General features: G+C 40.2%; 2 protein-coding genes across 3 annotated transcripts in view; both read left to right on the top strand.

Moving 5' to 3' along the window:
• The window catches only part of Cv-c (crossveinless c), a 32,712-nt gene extending 17,891 nt beyond the window's left edge, over positions 1-14,821 (top strand). The window contains exons 3-8 of one of the 2 annotated variants that reach the window (XM_071716879.1): positions 8,387-10,103; positions 10,199-10,536; positions 10,653-10,804; positions 11,200-11,484; positions 11,673-11,852; positions 12,060-14,821. In XM_071716879.1, coding sequence (XP_071572980.1) covers positions 8,387-10,103; positions 10,199-10,536; positions 10,653-10,804; positions 11,200-11,484; positions 11,673-11,852; positions 12,060-12,174 — 2,787 coding nt within the window. In that variant the 3' untranslated portion in view covers positions 12,175-14,821. The remainder of the gene's footprint in view (positions 1-8,386; positions 10,104-10,198; positions 10,537-10,652; positions 10,805-11,199; positions 11,485-11,672; positions 11,853-12,059) is intronic. The other variant, XM_071716880.1, reaches the window with a different exon arrangement.
• Positions 14,822-14,913: 92 nt separating this feature from the next.
• On the top strand, positions 14,914-19,641 carry LOC139778787 (cilia- and flagella-associated protein 298-like). Its single transcript, XM_071716892.1, has 6 exons — positions 14,914-15,402; positions 16,361-16,510; positions 17,436-17,521; positions 17,610-17,780; positions 18,102-18,373; positions 19,626-19,641. The coding sequence occupies exons 1-6, from the start codon at positions 15,264-15,266 to the stop codon at positions 19,639-19,641; spliced, it is 834 nt and encodes a 277-aa protein (XP_071572993.1). The 5' UTR covers positions 14,914-15,263.
• The last annotated feature ends 2,481 nt before the right edge of the window (positions 19,642-22,122 follow it).

The raw sequence follows: 22,122 nt of genomic DNA, 5'->3' as shown, positions 1-22,122 counted from the left end.
TATATTAATATAATCAACTCCTAACAACTGCAGGGATACCGGTATAAAAATGCTTTAATCGTTAGACTGTCGTTCGTTAGGAAAAAAAAAACGGAGTTCTAATATGGCTCTACTTTCCAGGCATGTTAGAAGCTAGATTCTTTCTAGTATTCAACCACATGCGCCCATTCATGGCATTTGACATGCCGTCAAATCGCGATGCTTTATTTACAAGTGGTGCAGTTATCGCGACTGCTCCGCTCGTGGAACCGCGAGCAATTAGCACTCGCGGCCGAGAGTCGGCAATATTACCATAAATCTCCATCGGACCGTTCAGAAGTCAATTAGCGTAAGTCATACTGTGATGAAGACCGCGATACCTCTTGCGGTTGTTTAAATTAAGCAACGACCGCACGGAACCGTTGTATCGCGCCGCAACTTAATCGCAATCCAATGGGTACTTGTCGGATTAAAAACCGCTACGTCAGACGATGTTAAAAGTCGGATCGGCTGCCGCAGATTGCGATATGTAACACGAAGACGGAAATCGAAGCCAGTCTCTGAATACATGAAGCTCCAAAGAGATATTTTTTTTAACGTCAAAAAATACCAAGACTATTCGCAGGATTAAAATCTTGCAAGCTTGGCGATTTTCAGGCTTAAATCACAATTAATAATAATTAACTCTCTCTATTTTAAAGTCCTAAAAATCTAAGTCCATTTTGTGATTATACCTTAATCCTGAATTTTGCACGCGGTAATTTCATGTGAAATGCAATGTGTATTTTCTTACCTTGTAATTTTCTTTATACCACGTTCTTACACTCTCTGGATCTATTTCAGAGAACGTCTAATAAGCGACATTTTCATGGTAATAAATAACGATAAAAAGAGCCGCGGCATTTTCTCCGTTTTTATGTTTTTCTTTGGAAATGTTTACCCGCACACACATGTGGACACGTCACGCGTGTTAAACAAGTGTCACGCACCCACCGCCTCGGGCAAAGGGACAAGATGAGCGGGATGCTGCGAGATGATTTCTCTCTTGCGAGAGAGTCGAGAGAGAAGCATCGAGAGAAACGGCCGACGGAGCAGACAGCGCGTCGCCGCGCCGCGCCGCGCCGCGCCGTCGTCGTGCGCGAAGCCTTGGCGTGGCAACGAAGTCGTATACGCAAACGTAGGAGCATTCAAATCGGAGTCTGGCCAATCCGTCAATCTTTAATCGTTTTAAGTCAATCGCACGGAGAGAATTTTTTTTATATTTTACCCTTAAATTCACTACAAACTTGGGACAACTTGGCAACACACCAAGGAATTTTTAAAATATACAAAAAACATTTTGCGAACAACGTGATAAAAATTACCAAGCAGATTGGTAAATTTTGAAAAATTATTGAAATTTCCTAGATATATTTTAGTAAAATTAATCAAACATATTTTATATTTTAATGTAATAGACATTAATATTTTTTTATTATGGTAGATATTAATCGGAATAGCTTGCATAAAATTCTTGGTGGTACATGTTGTCCCACAACTACCATGATTTCAGGGTAAATTTTAAGAGAAAATTCTCTCCGTGCGCGATTACCGTAAACTTTATTAAATTTTATTTTAGAGAAAAAAAACTAAATAATATGTCATATATTATATAATTATTTTAATTAGAGAGAAGCAACACATATTGAATTCAACATGGCAATTTTTTTAATAGCGAGATTAATCGCAGCATCGAAACGCATCGCGTGTATCGATCTGACTCCCACTCGAATGTCTCTGTTACACCGGATGCAGCCGCGTGCTATTTACACACAGTGCGCGCATCAGGAGAAACTCCTACGAGAGTTCCAAGCCGAGAATTATCGCTGAAACCGACGCTGTCCTAATACCTCCTCGCGATTAGAATGATCGATCGACCGACCAGGCGAGCTGGTTCTCGCAAACGAGGATTTACTCACCGTTAGGGCGCCCCACGAACCGCTCGTTAGTTAATGATACCGGAAGTAAGGGACGATGGAGGTGACGATGGAAGTGGTCGGGATTAATGAGGCGTGACGGGAGTATCATCGCGCGATTTTCTTGCGGGGATTCGCGCGGAATCTCCGTAGGAAAATACATTGATCGTCGTCGTACTTTTGCTATTTCGAGGAAGCGAGATTTATATAGATTTGTGTAATTTTATACAAAAGCAATTTAATATATCACTTGCTAGTTGTTTGTTAATTAAGTTAGATTGTTAGTTAAGTCAACAATAAATTAAAAAGTTATGGAAATAATAAATTACATAATAAATAAAAAATAATGAAAATTTGGTTTTAAGTCGATATTAATACACTGAGAAAAAATGGAAAATTTTTTCTTTATTTTAGTAAATGGAGTAACAGTTGTAAACTAATATTTACTAAAATGCAGACAATTTTTTTCTCAGTATAGGTATTTTATTACATCCATGCATTCTTAGGTACATGTGAATGAGCGTTACGTACTGTTCAATATATCTATTTGTATTTTTATTTCTGTAACTTCTATCATTTATTTTACTTCTTTGACTCTTAAAATTGGACGGGCGGGCGTCTCGTTAATGAAAATGACGCATAAATATATCTCCGTGGCCTCCGTTTGAGTGGCGGTTTTTTGACGTTAGGCTAATTGAATTTCGTGATATATGTTCCACACAATGACGGGCCATTCGTACTCGTTAGGCCACTGCAAATCGAGTGTCACTGATCGCGACAGGCCGCAAGCTTCTATAATACGACGGTGGTCGTACGGCCCAAATTTAGAACCACCATAGAGCGGTGAGATGACCTAGATTTCCGAATGTTTTCGTTCGCTCTGGGTGGTATACGCGATAAAAATTCTCTCTTCGTGTATCGAATTTTTAAACTTAGACTTCAGCATTTCAGTCAGCGCAAAATAGACTTGAGGAAAACTCGATACGAATCTGTTTTTCCTGGATTTATTTATAGAAAGAACGAGAGAAAGAGATATGGAATCTTTTATTAAGAATCGGTTTCACGAATTCTGTCGGGAATAAAATATTATCGCGGGCACCACATATCTTTTCGACGCTCCAGATATACTTTTTCCACGCTCTACTGTTGGCCGTTGCATTTCGAGAAACGAGCGCGAACAAATTGTGCGAGCAAAAACTGGCCGCGCTCCTTGCCGCGCATTGTCGATTCCGCGAGTTAAAATTCTCGATTCGAAAGTATGTTATCGTCGTACTTGCGAACGAGACGACGGCAGAAGAAGTAGAGGAGACCGACATTCCAGGGATTTCCGTTGATCGCTGAGCGGCTATGCAGTCACGGCTGCAGTCGCAACTGCAGTCGTGGATTTCTTCATTGACAATCGTGATTCAGTGACGAGCCCTCGAGGATCGTACGGTTTGCCGTGCCGGTCGTTTCTTTACGCGAAACATCGAATATAAGCTCCCCTGTTAGCGACGTATCAACCGGTCGTCATTGAATTTGTAGCCGCGACCTCTTTTTCCTCGACGTTGTCCGGCATCACGATTTCCTTCTTTCATGGCGCAACTGGCAATTGCACCGCTCGTTTCTGCAATTCGCTAAAATCGTATTGTTGATTTGCGAATATGAATACCAACGTACAAGTCATATAGGATTTACAGAATTTATTACAGAAAACTATCAACAATATATGCATTACATGTATAAGGATATTCGGAACAATGAATGTTTATACATTTAATATTTGCAGATTAAATAAATTGGATCAACACTTTGTATTTTTCAGATATTTTTTTAGACTCTACTAATTTATCACGTTCAAAATTTTGCGTGTTATAATATTGTATGGAATGGTCGTTGTTTTACGATTTGAGCAACATTCTATTTTTTTTTGTTTTTAGCTGTATCTATAACCGAATTTAAATTAATATACTCGCCGTGTATTAAGTCTCGCTCTTAAATTGGAGACTTTAATCGGTCGCACTTAAAGAACGATATACATAGATATGGCAACTAAACAGCTGCGTTAAAATCAATGTTAATTTTGTGAAAGGGGGAGTTCCTGAATTTACCTGCTGCGACAGGCCGCTTTCTTCTGGGCGTCGTAAATTAAATTAATGCCATCGCGTGATACGACAGCTGGTTAATTGGTAATCCAACACGACCAATTATTCCGACAACATCCATTTACGAATGGATACAGTATTTTACTACAATTTGTGCGCGTCTGTTATAATTGCTTGTAAGACAGTAAAGAATTAGAATGTTCATTAGACCAGTCTGTCGCTTAATATCACGTATAATTACATTTTATGCGCCATAAAGTGACGATAATATGTGTTGTATTCGAGTCATATATTTTTAATGCATAATAAATTTTTATAATGTAAAATAATTACGCGTGTGATTATGATTTCATATAGTTTTACGTAAGTTTTACGTAACAAAATAATATTACACATCTCTCGCAGAGACATTAAATAAGTCGCAAAAAAAATGAGAGATGCATTTTAATAAGACACACTCGACGGAAGTAAAACTGAAATTTTTTTCCTCTTGCGTAACGAAGTGTCCTTCCATGTATGCGAGATGTATTTGCGCGTATATCTCGGGCCGTCCGGGCCCAGAAAAACGACGGACGGACGGTTTGTTCAACCTGCTTAGACGGAAGTGACGTCGGCCGTACACACGGCGGGGCGACACGGCTCGTTGAGTGCCGCGCGGAAATAACTCACGTATATGGGGGTATCGTCACGTCTCTCGCGTAGTAACGCGCCGGAACGGAAACGCAGATACCTACGTGCATGCGAGCGAACGATCTAAGTACCGAACGGACGGTAATCGGCCGCGAAACTTATGCATGACAAAGAAAAAGAGAGAGAGAGAGAGAGAGAGAGAGAGAGAGAGAGAGAGAGAGAGAGAGAGAGAGAGAGAGAGAGAGAGAGAGAGAGAGTGAGAAGGAGAGAGTCGTATGCCGATGTCCGATGCTCGCGCATTAGATGCATTACGAAAGATGCATCCTCCTCGGAGAAGGATGACGGAGAATGTCTATTGCGTCGATCCTCCTCGACGTAAATGCATATAGCCTTCGTCGATGGCTCGCAGAGTCGTCTCGCCGTCTCGCCCTTCGTCAGGCATGACGCCGGTATAATATCTAATGATGGCGAAATGTCGGGGAAGAAGTAAAAATAATCGAAGCAAGACACGAGATAGAAATTGGAAGCACTAAAGTATGATTCCTTTTATTGATCTCTTTTATTGTTAATTGAGTGTACGATGGTCTATATTAATTTGCGTTTATATCAAGGAAAACGTTCGGAATATGAACTGTACGTCGAAATTCATCAACTTAAACGCTTCTGAAGTGTGTCAATAAACCAAAGTAAACCATTAATTTTACGCGTTGAAAGCATAATGGATACTTTGTACTCTCATCAGTCTCTCTCTCTCTCTCTGTCATGATGCCAAGCATTTATCGCAATTCACGAACGAGGGATTCTATTTAGCCTTCCAGTTTGTGTTAGCCCGGAAAGTTGTTATCGGCATTCACGCATCCGAGAGCTTTTCGTTCCGGCGCGCGGCGCGGCGGCTGTTATCCGTCTTCCCGATCAGCTCATCTAGCACGAGCTGTGCCCCGGTTGCTCCGTCACCGAGGAAAGAGAAACGACACGGTGACCCCTGCGACTTCTCGTGGTATCTCGTCAGTTCCCCATGAGGTGACTAAGCCGAAATGGGCGTCTTTTCGTGCGCCCCGGAGACGGTTGGCTTTCTAACAATAGGACCGACACATCGCTTCTCGTTACGAAACTTGACGCCTTTGTATTTTCACGTGAAGCGCACACACACACACGGAGCGTACGTGTGTGTGAAACTTCACGTGATCCACGCTACATGACAATGGACCTGGTTTCTCACCGTGGCAACGCCTCGCACGGTTTGCACGGTGGCACCGTTTAACACACACACACGCGCGCGTTTCTCATCTAAGAAGCGAGGATCACGTTTTGAATTATATGCCCTCCGTCGGAATTTTCTCGGAGCGCTACGAATACACAATTTACAAGAAATGCGACGGGTTATCGGAAGGAAAATCATGCGATTCTTTTTAAAGCGCTTACTTGAAACATAAACATCGATATAAATAAAATTTCTTATATAATTTCCCTTTATTCTCCTCTAACTCGAGTAAAAATTATCCTTATTATAAGATAATGAAATCAGAAATAGAGCGTTGTAAAAATTGCATTCTTGTATTATCGGAGTGCATTTTGCATTTTCTTCTCAATCGTCTCGATCACTTTTAAATAAATTATAAAACCAATTTCTGAATGATTGATGGCAGCCCGTTTTGCGCCACTAAAAGAGTATCAGAAACGTGCCACTCCTATGCGTTTTCGCGCGCGAAGGGGGCGGTTTTATTTATATTATTCCGCACGGGGCCACCGGAAGGAATAATTACCGACGCAAAAATAGTTTCGCAATTATACCGCGCCTTACATCGGCGTGAACCTTGCCTCGCAGGCCTCATCAAAGACCCGACATTTGTCACCGCGGTCGTCCTCGTTGTCGTCGTCGTCGTCGACGACGACGTCGCTGTCGGACGTCATCCGGCCGATTTTATTTCCGTCGCTTCGACGGAAGAATTTCGAAAGCCTGCCCCACCTTGCAGCGTTAGGCCAACACGGAGCGCGAAATGCACTCCGAAATCTCAAAAATCTATTTTCTGCCGGCGTCGCCCACGCTTTATTTCCCGGCCGATATCCCGCACGTGCAATGCCGCGTATTTTTATCCGTGGCCCACATCCTCGAGAAGAAGCGCTGCCTCTCATTATTATTCGGTCACTCGCGTAATCGAACGAGGAAAAAACGAGAGATATTGCGAGAGACGCGAAAAGGCGAAGCCCTGCTCGTTTCTTCGTCCACCGCGGCGGAGACCTGTAAACCCATTTCGAGAGCATCACCCACCGCGTCGCGCCGCGCGAGATCGTTCTAGTAAATTATTTTTTACGACATATATCGTAACTCTGCCTTGGGAATGCTGTGTTTCCTATATAAAACGGGATTTACCGCGGTGATAAAAGCGTGCGATCGTTCTCCCGAACGGCGAAGCTTCCCAAAATGAATTAGGAACACGGTTTGGGTTCGTGTCAGTTCGTCTGACGGGTCGTTGAGTGAAGAAATGGTGTAAGTCAGTAATAGCCGGCCATAAATTTCAGACGGCACAATGAAATTTAATTTAGGAGACATAATTAGGACGTAAACTGTTTTGACGTTACGGAAAGTTAGGATGTTTCCTCCTGTAACACTTTTTTAATTGATGGGCTACAAAACTGATGTCACGAAAATTATTATATACCTATCACATTCACACAAGATTATTTAATTTTCATATTTTTTGGCAATATTCTGATTCCATAAAATAATGAAATTTTCTTTTTACCTTGTTGATGCGCATAATTAACATGATAATAGCGACTTCCGTCGAAAAATCTCCCGGTCTGTCGGTTCTTCGGAAACCGTTCAATTCTTATTACGCGAGCTGATGACCTCGTGGTTATCGAGCCGGTAATTTCTTTTTTCTCTTTACTATCGAGGGCAGCAGAAATGCTTGACTTGCGACCTCAAGAACCCCATCGCCGATTACGAGCGGTAAAAGTGCGCACGGAAGACTTTCTACAATTAATTATAGAGCACTGGGCGCGATCCGCCTGTTCTCCAATGGCCGGCGGTCCTTAATTTCGTTGCTTATATACGAACTGATTACGAAACACCATCGTTCGTTAAGCGTTCGATAAGTATCATTTATTTCGAGCGTAACGTTTCTCTCTCGTATAAACGTCGGATAACGTGAGTCAAATATGTTCTTTCGGGCCCACTTTGTTAGTCCGCCGTAATCCCGCGGAAGAAACGCCCAGGCTTTTACGGATTACACGCGCCGACCGGCTAGTTTATTACTTACTTTGTGCTTGCCGGAATCGCACCTTGCCACGCGACAGGATTATCCTCCGCGCGAAATAAATGGGCTCGAAGGCCCCCGCTCGCGAAAGCCGCACGTACGAATGGAATTCTCGTTCGAATCAAGTTCCCGGATCCAGATTCAGCTGGATCCGGATCGTGATTCAGACTGGTGAATCACATTTTGCCAGCGTTTTTTGCTTATAAATTTAGGTCAATCAGAATAACTATGACACTCTTGTTATAAATATAGTAATTATTATGAGTGCTATCTGCACAGTAATCGGTTCAAATCTAATGCTTTAGCCGTGGCTAAAATTAATAAACTATTTTTAAAAATGTTATTACTTATTATAGAACATTGTAATACAACTTCAAGGAAATATCATGTTGATATATATTATAATTATCATAATATATTGGTTGTTATATATAAAACTCGTTTTATTTTAAATTTTGTGTCGTTATTTATGATACAGAGTGGCGGCGGTGACGAATCCGACGAGGACACGCAGTGCGCCTTGAGCGAAAAATGGACCTTCGAGAAAAAGACGAGACGCTGGTCGCGCATAGGCGACGTCACACCGGCGAACGTCGAGAGGCTGCAGGCGATCGCCGGGCAGAACGCCGCGTCTGAGGACGATTCCATCGAGGATCGTCTGGAGGCGGAAGAGGCGGAAGACACCATGCTGGAGAATCTGCGGTACGGCAGTTTGCCACCGGGAACCGTGCCCGACGAGAACGGCACGCGATTTCGCAGGTCCGGCTCGGAGAGGCTGCGGGACGGCGCGAAGGCTTTCCTGAGGCGCGTGGAGTCCCTGAAGTCGCGGCGGCGGAAGCGCCAGAATCGCGACGGGGTGGTGATCAGCGGACCCCAGGTGCTCGACGTGATGTCCATGCAGCAGAAGATGAAGGAGCTGAACTGCGTGGACGTGTCGCCCACGGGCCCGGCACCGGTGTCCTTCAACGAACTCCTGTCGGCCGGGTCTCTGCAAATTCCCGGCTCGCCGGTCACCCTCCCGGCCTCACCCTATCATTTACCGCCGTCGCCGCTGGCGAACGCGCCCAGCCCCTTCGGCGACGACTCCTCCAGCTACTGCTCGGACGGTTCGCAGGGCGGTGGACCGACACCGAAGCCGACCCGCACGAAGATGAATCGCGCCCGCCGATTTCTACATCGCGGCAGGGAGGACCAGGGCACGCTGAGCGACTCCGAATGCCAGCCGACGAACTGGCGACATCGGTACTTCCGCGACGCTAACAGCAACCACGCGAAAGTGCTGGAGTTCGTGACCGTGCGTTCCCAAAGTTCCAAGGAGCGTTCTCAAAATTCCACGCCGGCGAAAAACTCACCGATTAATACCCGCGGCGGCAGCCTGAACCTCGGCAAGGAGTCGCAGAGGTATCGCGACAAGCTCGCGCAGGACAAGGAGGAAAAGGCGGCGACCTCGAAGCGGGAGGACAAGATGCGCAAGAGCTTCCGACGCCGCGACGACTCGCATAGGGACAAGTCGCTGTCGAAGGAGGTAACAGTCTACCGAGAAAAATCCAGGTCCAGGAGCTCTGAATTAGCCGGCAGTCAAGAGAGTGGCTCCACCATGGCCAGTAGGGACTCCGAACCGGAAGAGGAATCGCCTAGGCACAAGCAGGGCACCGTTGTCAGGTGGCACAGTTTCCAGAGAGGGTCGCTCTACCCCGAGCCCTTGGACCCGTTGTGTCCTAGAGCGATGGCTTCCATGTCGTGCGGACAACTTCTGGTCCTGAGGAAACTGGCGTTGTTGAAACTCACGGCGTGCATGGAACGGTACTGTCCGACTCATCGCACCGGTTGGAACTGGGAGCTTCCGAAGTTCATCAGGAAAATCAAGACGCCTGATTACAAGGACAAGACGGTCTTCGGAGTGCCGCTCTTGCTGTCTCTACAGAGAACCGGTCAAGCTCTACCTAAGTGTATCCAGATCGCTCTGAGATGGCTGAGAGCCAACGCTCTGGATCAGGTGGGCATCTTCAGAAAGAGCGGCGTCAAGTCGAGGATACAGAAGCTGAAAATTATGACGGAGACCCAGGGAGACAATATCAATTTTGACGGGCAGCAGGCGTTTGACGTCGCCGATCTTGTCAAACAGTATTTCAGAGAGTTGCCGGAGGCTCTGCTGACCAACAAGCTCTCGGAGACGTTTATCGCCATCTTTCAACGTAAGTATGCGCGATTTTTGCTAGCTTGTTTTCCAGTTTACAGACCGCTCGAAGAGGGAAACGTGACTTTGCAATGGATCGCTTTTTTTTCGCAGATGTACCGGTGGAGTTGCGACCTGATGCTGTGCAGTGCGTCCTGTTGCTACTTCCGGATGAACATCGTGAGGCGTTAGAGACTCTGCTCGACTTCCTTAATCACGTCGCCAGCAACTCGCCCTACAACCAAATGACAGCCTCGAATCTGGCCGTGTGTCTAGCCCCGAGCCTGTTCCATTTCAACCACAGCAACACGAACGTGACCAACAGGTCGAGCAGCGTGTCGCCACGTAGGCGAAAGACCGTGGGCATTCCCGATCAGCGGGAACTGTCGGAAAACAAAGCCGCTCACGACTGTCTTCTGTATCTGGTCAAGTTGCATCGTGAATTATTCATGGTGAGTGCCGAAGCGTCGTCTCATTCGTCGATCGCGATCGCTCGCGGGTTCGGTTCGATCCTAGGCGCGCGAACGAGTGGGATGGGCACGGTTCAAGCCTCTTCCGGTTCTTTCAGGTCTCGTCGGACATGCTGACGCAGTGTCACTTTAATTACATGGAAGAGAGCATTCCGGTCGCACTGGAGGAACTCGGCTCGGAATTGAAGCAGGATTGGAGGGGTTACCTGTACGCCTGCACCACGGCGTTGCTGAAGGAAGCGCGAGAAAAGTTAGTACATATCGTCATTATGTTTAATTCATTCGTGAAAGTAAATAATGTTAAAAATAAAATTAATGTAAGCGGATAAAAATTTTAGAATTTTTAGAGATACAATATGGCCCGTATTCTCAGTTCACTTTTATCGATAAAAGCGCGCTTTTAATTCTGAGATGCTATAGTTCACGTTACATATACTATGGCATTTAAAAAATAAAAGTGCGCTTTTATCAATAAAAGTGAACTGAGAATACGGGCCTATATGTTTTTAAATCAAATATAAATATAATGAAAGAAAGAGTAGGAAAGATACAGTATATCGAGTCTAACAAGTCAAATGAGTAAATAATATAAATAGAATAATAAAGGATGCGCACGCGCTAAACAGAGACTGCAATCCGTTCTAGCAGAAGTCGCGGCTGGGTCACGGTAAGCAATCCTGCCGACAATAGCGTAGAAATGGCGTACAAAAAGGTCGGCGATGGACACCCGCTTCGTCTCTGGCGAGTGTCAACCGAAGTCGAAGCTCCGCCAAACGAGCTGTTACATCGTGTGCTAAGAGAAAGACACATCTGGGATCCCCAACTTTTAAAATACAGACTGGTGACTAAGCTGGACACCAATGTCGAGGTCTTCCAATACGCCACCGGGAACATGAGTCCGCTTCCCGCTCGAGATTATTGTGTAGTAAGGTAAGCTTTAATAAAATTATTAAATTACGTCATTTGTCATATTTAAATTATTTATTCTTCCTATTTATACATGCATAAACACATTTTAGCATTATTGTATTTTTATAAATAAATATTTTATTTTCCGAGAATTTGAATTATTTACAAAAATGTTTGCAGTTTCTAACGAGTATAATTAATTTTTGCAGATCCTGGCGGAACGATCTTCCCAAAGGTGCTTGCGTCATTGTCGAAACATCCGTGCAACATCCAGACGCCCCTGTCATGCTCGGAGGAACTCGTGGCATTGTTTTGGCCTCACGTTATCTTATCGAACCATGTGGCAGCGGCAAATCCCGCATTATGCATTTATCCAGAGTCGATACAAAGTAATATTTTTCGAATAATTTTAATCTTCTTCGACTCTTAACGTTTACTTAGAAGTATTTTACAAAAATTTACTTAAAGCAAATTATTTATTTTTATTTATTTCAAATTAATTATTTATTTTATTATATATATTTATTTGAAATAAATTACAAGACTAAGTAAACTTGGGATTAGGCAAAATCCAATTGGAATAATTTTGTTTTCAGGGGTCGCACACCTGAATGGTACAATAAGAGCTACGGACACATCGCTGCTCTTCACTTAAGCAAAATCCGTAATTCTTTCAAGCATACCACCGATGGCCCCGAAAGCAAAGTTTGAGAACAGGGTACCGTGCAACAGGTATCGTTGCACGGTTCTTCCTTTCCTTCCTCCTCTTCTTCCTCCGCCTCTTCCTCCACCTCCTCTATGTCCACTCTTCAAGTACCCGACGAGCAGTGTGACCACAGGCTCCTAAAGGACGCACTACAAGTCCAGCCTACCATCGATGAAGAATAATCTCGATCGATCAGTAACCAAAACCCACCGATGTCGTAGTTAGCTTTGTTCAGCAAATGTTTTTGAACTTGAGATAAGCAATCTATTTTATCATATAGTAGTATAGTAATAGAATGCCCCGTATGACGCGCGTTTACTGTCCAAAGATCTTACCGTCCGTTTGTCATGAAAGTTGGAAGGGACGGGATATAAAGAATGAGAATGAACAATCTCAGTCAGCAATTTAATAATGAAGATGGCTCACGCGTGTCGAAATCAGCCATTTTGGGATACAAAGGACGACACGTTATTTTTGCAATTTTAATGTTGTTGTTTGAGAATTTATCAATTCTATCAAATTCCGATCGCAGCAATTCCTGAAATCGCGTCTCGCTGCAGTTTTTTAATCTGATCCGCATTTTAATATAAACGCTTCCGGTTGTGAGATAGAAGATGAACGTCATTCGGTGTTTTCGACGACTATGTGTATGTGTTTATATGAGAATAGCGACTCCATGGGTTTATTCCATACTGTAGCAAGTTCATATTTTCGATAAAAATAAGATATAGAGAGATATGTGAAAGCACGACCAAGATAAGAGATGATATTAACTATATTTTCTCATAACATCTTAATCAATAAAAACTTCCTAATATAAAATGTCATTGTTTCGACTTTTACAAACTATAATATAGAGATTACGATATAACTGAAATTGTTTTTCAAATATTTTATTTCTTAGTGCAACAAAATTTTATTATTAGACTTTGTGTCAAACATTTTTCTATAACTGATGAAAATTTTAAGATGAACAAATGAATCCGTGGGACCGAGTTTTGTCATAATAAAATGTCGCTATACAGGATCATTCAGACTTGTAGAATGCACCAATTAGTTACAGTGAAAGCTGTAAATGAAACCGCATCTAAGTTGACGGTATTCGTACGTAATACATTTGTAATGACAATGTTGATCGATTAATGTTTCCGTCAGGTTCCTAAAAATAGGACGAAGCCTAGATAGGGTGCTGTCTGAAAATACAAATTTCATATGCATTTCGTATATTTTTGTTGGACCAAATGCCAATTTTTCTATCACATAGTGTATCACAAGTAGTAGTTTGCATATGTCTCGATTGAGGAATTTCCTTCTTCTGTCATAAATGTTACATAGACGAGCGAATAAGTAAATGTCGCGTACGCATTTACACGTGTGTCTATTTATAAATGTGCTCTTATAAGCACGTGTTTGTTACATGTATGTAAAAGAGATTACGTCGTTTCATTGTCGGAATTGCACGATGCACTGCTTCGCACACCATTTGTCTGTTGTGTGAAAAAATACGTCATGAGGATACAGTTAAGCAAATATAATTTGTGGCTACAACTTTTCGAGAAAGTTATGTCTCGATTATGTCTATTTTTTTATAACATCAAACAATTTTACTTTTTTGACTTATAATCGATAAAATATTCGAAATTTCTTTAGTTTTGTGAGATTAAAAATATTTCGCGTGTAGCGATTGACGTAAACAAATCAGTGCACCGTGCAGTTCTACTCGTTATCTTTAGATTTACCGCCGGGGTCACGATCGCCGCGGCAGTTCAAGCAATGCGAAAGGATTTTGAGTAAAACATAAGTATCCAAATCTCGTTGTTCTGTCATGCGAGTGGCGAACGACTCCGCTCGACATAAGCAATTATCATTGTTACTCGTATCGATGTTAAGAGTTATGAATTATGAAAATGAAAAAAAAATATCCGTTTTCGCCGTGTCTGTTCCGGAATCGTTGCGAGCCGACCAATTGCGCTCGCGACTTTAAAGACACGCGCTTAGGATGTTTAATCGTTCGACATGTCCGTATGCAACAATTACTATAGGGACCATCTCGTGGGCGTAACAAATAACTGAACGGAATGTTAGCCGTGCGAAATAAAAGTGACAACAATGTAAGGAAAGAGAATGCTAAGTTCCATCGTGCATCAACGCGTTGCTCAATGATAATTTGTAATGCGACAAAACTTTATTTGATATGTCGAAATGAGACGGATCAGTACCAATTCGTTTGTTACGTCCATGGATCACCTTTGTTTGGACCCCAAACAGAAAATGACCTGCGTAAGATGCACCTCATCGAATTGAAACTCTAAGTGTATTTTAACGTAATACTAGTCACTTACATTATAGCCGAGAATTATGGATTACGACATAGATTTTTATTGTGCAGCGTTGCGCCGAGGATATTTAAAAAATATATTATTAATTGCTACTATATATATATATTATATATCGACGTTAAGTAATCATACAAATATATCATATTTTTGTGTCAAAAACGCCAGTAGAAGCGCGATGACAATAGAGATTCGTCGTCGACGTTTCTTCATATTTGTAACGATATATGAACGTCTTTATTCTTGTAATCCGTGTTCCACTAGAATGTAAATATGTATATTATATAATAATGAGCAACACAAAGTTATATACTCATTAAGTGATATCTTCCTATTCTCTTATCGATCCGTCTCCCTTTTATTACTGATTGTCTGGTCATTCTCATTTTTCTTTCAGCATTTATCATACGACCTTTTCATTCCAATTTCTCTCACATTGATAGCCAGCTATATTCGCATTGTTTAATCGATAGCTTGTGTTACCATGGACGCTTCCTGTCGTTCAGGCTGCTTTTGTTGGGTGAATATGAATATATGTTGGATACTTGGGCTTGTTTAGTTCCTCGTGGTTCCTCATAACAACTCGCTGGATGCACTTAGCCGAATATTTCAACATTTAAATCGAATTGATAGTCATAATACATTCATTGTCTCAATTAAAAATCTCGAGTTAGCGAAGATATTAAATTGCGACTTAGTACGTTAATCTTACCGAGCAGAAATTTCAGTCTTGATTAAAAGTTCTAACCCGAACAGAAATGGTGAGATTACACGTGAAGAAAGGTGACGACAGTCAATTTTTATATGATACCCACGTGGAGGCGAGTGTGGACGATGTCGTACGTGACATCGCAGTGATCTACAATGGTCGTTTAAAGATTTCAAGAATTTGTTATGGTAAATTTATTATATGTACACGGAGAGAATTTTTTGTTATATTTTACCTTTAAATTCACTACAAACTTGGAACAACTTGGCAACCAAGGAATTTTTAAAATATACAAAAGACATTTTACAAACAACGTGATAAAAATTACCAAGCAGATTGGTAAATTTTGAAAAGTTATTGAAATTTCCTAGATATATTTTAGTAAAATTAATCAAACATTTTATATTTAATAGCTCGCATAAAATTCTTGGTGGTACATGTTGTCCCACAACTACCATGATTTCAAGGTGAATTTTAAAAGAAAATTCTCTCCGTACGTATATTCTTCACAAAAGCAAGTTATTCTAAGTATTATAGAGCAGGATAAAGTATACGTTTTTGAAATTCCGAATTATTTCGGTCATTTTGAAGAATCATAATTCTATTTTAATAATTTAAAAAATAAAGAAAATCATTCTTTGAGTCTACTTTTTTATATGAGATTTAATATACCGGACGAGCATGAAGTCCTTTCAATATACACTATCTTAATTGATACTGTTGCCTTCTTATATAGAATTAATATTCAGTAATTTAGAGCAAAGCTATAGAAAATGTTGAACAGTATTTCTAAGTTAAGTACAAGCAGCAACGAGGACAGAACCGATTGTTTTTTTTTTACGAGCTTTTGTGGCACGAGGTGAACCGGCGAACCGCGGCGTCAGACCCTGCCCCTGACCTCGCAGTCGGAATATTAACGTGAAAAATCCATTAGCGATTATCTCTTCGGGGCACACTCGCGGCCCGGTAATAACAGCGTGTAATAAGAAAGTCGAGTTGCCTGAGTTTATGAACCCATCTATCCTGAGCATCGGTGTGATATTAGTCACGCGGGATAATTATACGGACTTAAAACTTGGCCGGTCGCGCGCTCACTCTCCCTCTCGTACGCTCTCTTCTCACGGCTGTCTCTTTCGTGAAAAATAGAGATCGAGGAGCTGGCTAAGCACGGCGTGATGTTACCACCTGACATAATGGGCCTCACGGACGAGCAGGTTGAGGAGCTCAAGCTCAAGGACGAATGGGCCGACAAGTGCGTGCCCATGGGCGGTTGGACTTTCAACAGAGACAAGATCGGTATGTAACATGTAACAATGTAACATATATTGTACGCCGACACCGGATAATAGGTTTTATAATATATAAAAACGAATGTCTTTTTAATTTTAACAATTGATAATGAGCTTGAGTCTCTTTCAATAATATCTAAGGCCCACTGGTCCAGTTCCGCAAACGTCGGTTAACTTTTAACCTTAGGTTAACTCCACTCTTTGTCTCTTTCTATAACATCTCCCTTGTGTCCATTTCTATCAATGTAGATTAATCGCGGTTTAACTTACTTTTCATCTTTTTCTAGTTCTTAAAATTAGAGACAGATAAAAGGTAAAAGTTAAATTAAGATTGAAGTTAACCCTTAAGGTGCATACATGGGTCTACGGCGTCCGAGCCAAAGTGATGTTTGTAGCTGTGAAACTTGCAAGCTTGTCAGAAGATATTAAATAAACGATTTTTATCAAAATGACTATAAAATCATCAACTACAATGTAGACAGCTGTTTTATGAATTTTTCTACATTTTTTAAGATACCTTAAGGTAGAGGGAAAAATAGCGTTGAACGTGACAGACCCACGTATGCACTTAGAAGGTACCGAAAAAACGTATGCACATTAAGGGGTATTGGTAGAAACGGATATTAGAAAGAGACGAAGTGAGCTAATCTTCTAAGGTTAGAAGTTAACCGACGTTTGTGAAACTGGGCCTTAAAACATGGAAATGCCTACCAAGCTAGTAAATTAAGCAAAGTATGATGTACTCATTATGTTTTTTAGTATATCGGTTTATAATTTATAATATTAATTATGTATTTTATTTGTATCTTAATGGTATCAATTCTTAGCAATATAAAATTTTGCTAAGAATGCACAAATAAATTAGAGATTGTATTTAAAATTGTATGCATCTCACATGATAGATTAGGACTAACAAGTTTAAATAAATACAGGTCGTAGAAACGGTAGACAACCCAATGAAAAGATGCAGGAGGTGCTGAAGAAAACTATTGAGGATGCACGTGCCATGACATCGAAAGTAAATCCAATTTTATTTGTTATATTTTACACTTCCTAAACTCCTGGTTGTTCAACAAATTCTTCAATGTTATTTCGCACGATCGCAGAAATTAGTGCAACAAGAGAAATTGGTTACCCAGAAGACAGTCCAAGAAGCTCTGGACTTGTTAAGAGGCGCCGTGACAATCGTTTATCCGATGGGACTTCCGCCACATGACGTGATACGTAAAGAGTTTGAGAATACCGAAGATCTCACCGGTACTCAAGCATCTCTCGAGGTATTGCTTTTTGAAAATTGATAAACGATATGGCAATATAAAACAACACAATAAAAAACAAACGCTTTAAAACTGGCATTTAAAAAATGTTCTAATTTTTTAAGCACTCTTTAGAGTTACAAAATGTTTATTATATAAAATGTAATAGGGAAATTTAATTAAATATCGTTTTTTTAAACGTTTAAAAAATATTTTACAGGCGTTTAAAAAGAATTTTAGTCTGGAAAACGTTTTTTAAATTTATATGTTGTTTGCGAAGAAATTAAGCTAGAAATTGGCGACATCTTTTCTAACATGTGTAAAAGCACGCACTTCTTGTAGGTAATCGATGTGCAACTGGCTCAACTGTGGTTCTCCGGGAAGGAATTATTACCTGGGAAGAAGATGAAGGACTTCGTGGGTAATAACGAGAAGACCAAGGTGTTCGTAAAACTACAGAAGAGAGGATCTGGAAAACCGGCGAGAGAGCCGTTAATGTCGGAAGACGAGCGGAAGCAATTAATGCTGCACGCGTATCGTCGTCAAGAACAGCTGCAGGTAAGTATTTTTCCTTACACATCGATGAAAATCTCTGATGATTCATCCAGGATAAGGTATAATTTTATTATTATCGTTGCAAATAAAATTTAGCAATTGTAAAAACATATGAACGCATTTTAAGCAATTGTAAAAACATATATATATAAACGCCGAATCTCAAAGAATCTGGATGAATTATCAAGTAACATTGACATTAACAACAAACGGTGATCAAGTCTGAAGTCGAGCTTGACGCGTTCTGTTTTATCTCTAACTGCTCGTTCAAAAATCAATAAAATCAATGCACGTGCAAATTACAAACAGAAATAATAAGAGAATTTCCTAAGTTTCGTAATAGTTTGTCAATAAAATAACTGTATTGTAATTTGCAATACATGTCAAAGAATTATAAAGCAGAATCGATTTGATTACTACTCATGAGGTATTCTAAAGCGAGAACGTACCGCCTCTATATAAGACGCCTCCATTGATCGTGCTTAGGAAAAGATAGTACATGCCTATCGATCACACGCGTGTCCTCTGCACGCCCTATTCGAACTAGGGTGGCTTATTTCAAAAACAGCTCGCGGGCATGTTAAGCTGATACTGATCTTTTGAGCTATCTTATTGACACGTGCTTTCCTTGATTGCGAATTTTCTCTCTTGAAACTGAATAATTTAACATTTCTAAAGCATTAGATAGAAATAAATTTAATTTCAGAATTGCACGAGTACGATCCATAAGTACGATTTAATTTAAACAATATTTTAATACAAGGCGACAGTTTAATTTACAACATAAAATCGGAACATAAAGTTTTTCTCTACATTAATTATTTCCATTTATATTAAAATGGAGACATCTTTAAATTATGAAGATATACCTTCAAATTATGAACTTCTTTACACGTAATAATTGTAATCTAATTGTTTTAGTACATATCTAGAAATATCTACAAATTATTTTTTATTTATTTACGTAGAAATATTTTTGTGCTTCTTTTCAGTAATTTAAATGTAAAATAAGTAACGTAATATTATATAAATGCACATTAATTTAAATTAGTCGTCAGGCGGACAATTGCAGAGACTGATAGGTAGGTGTGACGAACTCATAGCAGCAAATGTCCCATTTCCATTGTTTCCATTATCGATCTGGAGTCGCAGCAAATAGCTTTCAGTACGACTTCCATGTATAGCGAACGTACAAAAATCAATAATCGATTAAATTAAAAGACGCTAATATTTTAAGATAATTTAATTTAAATATTCCATGTTTTATTTAATCTATTATCCTAAACTATGTGAGATGCATGAACTCTTTAGATATCAACAGGTATGATAATCTTCCCAAACTATTGTTCGCTTGAATAATCATAGGTCATAGTTTCGTCAAGGGCTAAACTGACTGAATTGCTTTTCAAAGATTTATCTTGCTTTTTACGTCGTTTCTTTGATGGAAGTATGAACTTAATCAAACTTTGATCAAGTGCGGAAAATATATATTGCGGCCAAAAGAATGTGATAGAATATATATAGATCTGTGTCTTAAAATTTCGAATTTCTTATGTATTGTACAGAATTAATAATTTAGCAAAATTGTTTCAAATTTTCAAAAAATAGCAGTATTAAGTATATTAATTTTGTAAATTATATTAAATTAAAATCAATAATAGTTATAATAAATTAACATTAACGGCAATTATTATTATTACATAACAGTAAGAATATCCTAAAGCACATAGACATACTGATGTTGAAGCATGCTCCTTTATTAAAGTCAAATTCAAAGCACTTAGCAAATTATTTATCTAGAAAGGTTTTAACTAGTCCTGCTACTATACATTAATTAGAAGAAAGGCATTATAACTTCTTAGACATTGTAATAATTAATTATTCCGTCAAAGCTATTTATCGCATTGGTCAATGGACACAATAGAAATTAATGTTCTTGCTTCTTTAATTCATAAAATCGATTGCTTGTCGGTACTTGGTATCTTACCCCGTCGTAAAAAGAACTTAAATGGACGGAAAAAAATATTCTCATTAAGAATCTCATTAAGAATAATCGCGTTGGTCTAGTGATCTAGTCGGCACGTGTCGCACGAGAAATTGCGTCTGTGAAATTTTCATGACGTTCCGTTTGCTCTCCTTGAGAAGTTGACAGAAAGAGACCGCAGTGTTTGTTAACGATTGTAATTTGTTCAGTTTGTTCAATGCCGTCCCTAAGTTCCAATATTTTCCCTTGGAAAACGGAAGCGGAATTTCTATCGCGCTAGAATTTTTACGTGATAGAATTTTTACCGTAATTCTGGAATACATCTCTCTGTAGAATGTAATGATCGATGTTTTTCGATTATGAGACCATGAGACAGTTGGTTTACTTTCGGTTGATATATCTACAAAAGAACATGTATGCTATTGTGTAACATGATAAATATATCCACTAGTTCATTATTTTTACAGAACACTATACCTCACAAAGTTACGTGAGAGAAGCAAACTGTACGTTGATTTAGCATTCTTCAAAAATTCATTGTTGAGCGTAATAGGCATAGGACACATATCGATATTAAGCTGCTATTTTCAAGCAGCTACTTATAATTAACAATGCGTGAAGAGTGCAATTTCTATTTATATCTCTACCTCTACGGAAGTTTACTGATTCAATGTATATAACTCCATTAACTCCCTTTCGTCTTTTATGATACAATTCGCTCGTGTAATCGTATCTCGATTTTCGTGTTATTCGCTGGTTGGTTGCCCTATCACGTAATATCACGTAACCGACGTCTGAAAGCTTCCATTATATGTTTATCTAACAGCTAAGGCTTTCCATTAAACACCGTGTCAGCTCCAGCTTTTTGCGACGCGTTGATAGGACATGCGTGAATGGGAAATACTATCTTATTGCATCTCCCTCCCCCTCCCCTCTCACTCTCTCTGTCTTTCTCTTTCTCCCCTTCCCCTACTTCTCTCTCTCTCTCTCTCTCTCTCTCTCTCTCTCTCTCTCTCTCTCTCTCTCTCTCTCTCCTCTCTCTCTCTCTCTCTTCTCTCTCTCTCTCTCTCTCTCTCTCTCTCTCTCTATCTTTTTGTATATTGAGATGCGTGAGCATTTAACGGTGCCTGCATTATGAAGAACCCTTCAAATGTCGACAAGCTGCGCGATTGACAGGACGCACTTGATTTTAATCTGCAGTTGCTGCGAATGTAGGTTGATGACAATTCAATTATCGCATTTATTGTTTATTTTATATAAGAAACCCCCCCCCCTAATTCGACCCCAAGCCATCGATCAAGCCTACTTAGAACTTGATCCGTTCACTCGTTATCGAGATCTCAACATCTCGAGTACTCGCAACCCGTCGCGTCGCGTAAAAGAGTCACGGTCGGTCTCGCTCCGCGTGTACTTGGCGCGAGACACTACCGTGTCTCTTGATCAAAACGATACGATTCATATTTTTTAAGGGAAATTATATGACGAGAATATAAGTTCAAAAAATGAGACTTAATCGTGATGACTGATTGTCTTTATCAAAATCATGTTTCACATTTATTTATTAATTATAACTAACGAAATGCAAAGAGAATAATTTATATTTCCACAAAAATATGAATCATAAGGAGATTCCATGGAGAATCTCTGTTTTTAAATAAAATTTTTCATCCGCTCTGCAATTTTGTGCAAGATTATAGAGAGGTAAAATTGTATTCGTTTCGCCAAGGTCAGAAAATGTTTTTCGCAGTAGATTAATTTGCATAGGCGTATTATGAGTGAACGGCAGATATGAGAACCATTTCGTTCTTGCGCAGCAGAGCCTTC

This window comes from Temnothorax nylanderi, unplaced genomic scaffold (genome assembly GCF_030848795.1).
Source record: "Temnothorax nylanderi isolate EJ_2023f unplaced genomic scaffold, tnyl_v1.0 TNYL_tig0195_pilon, whole genome shotgun sequence".
Taxonomy (NCBI): domain Eukaryota; kingdom Metazoa; phylum Arthropoda; class Insecta; order Hymenoptera; family Formicidae; genus Temnothorax; species Temnothorax nylanderi.
Note: the sequence above shows the minus strand (reverse complement) of the source record. Positions and strands in the feature narration are given on the sequence as shown.

Excerpts from the sequence above, each read along its gene's own strand:
- LOC139778787 (XM_071716892.1), top strand. The coding sequence starts at position 15,264 with ATGGTGAGATTACACGTGAAGAAAGGTGACGACAGTCAATTTTTATAT. Across the intron at positions 16,511-17,435 it reads TTTCAACAGAGACAAGATCG|GTCGTAGAAACGGTAGACAA; the intron begins GTATGTAACATG and ends AAATAAATACAG. Across the intron at positions 17,522-17,609 it reads CACGTGCCATGACATCGAAA|AAATTAGTGCAACAAGAGAA; the intron begins GTAAATCCAATT and ends GCACGATCGCAG.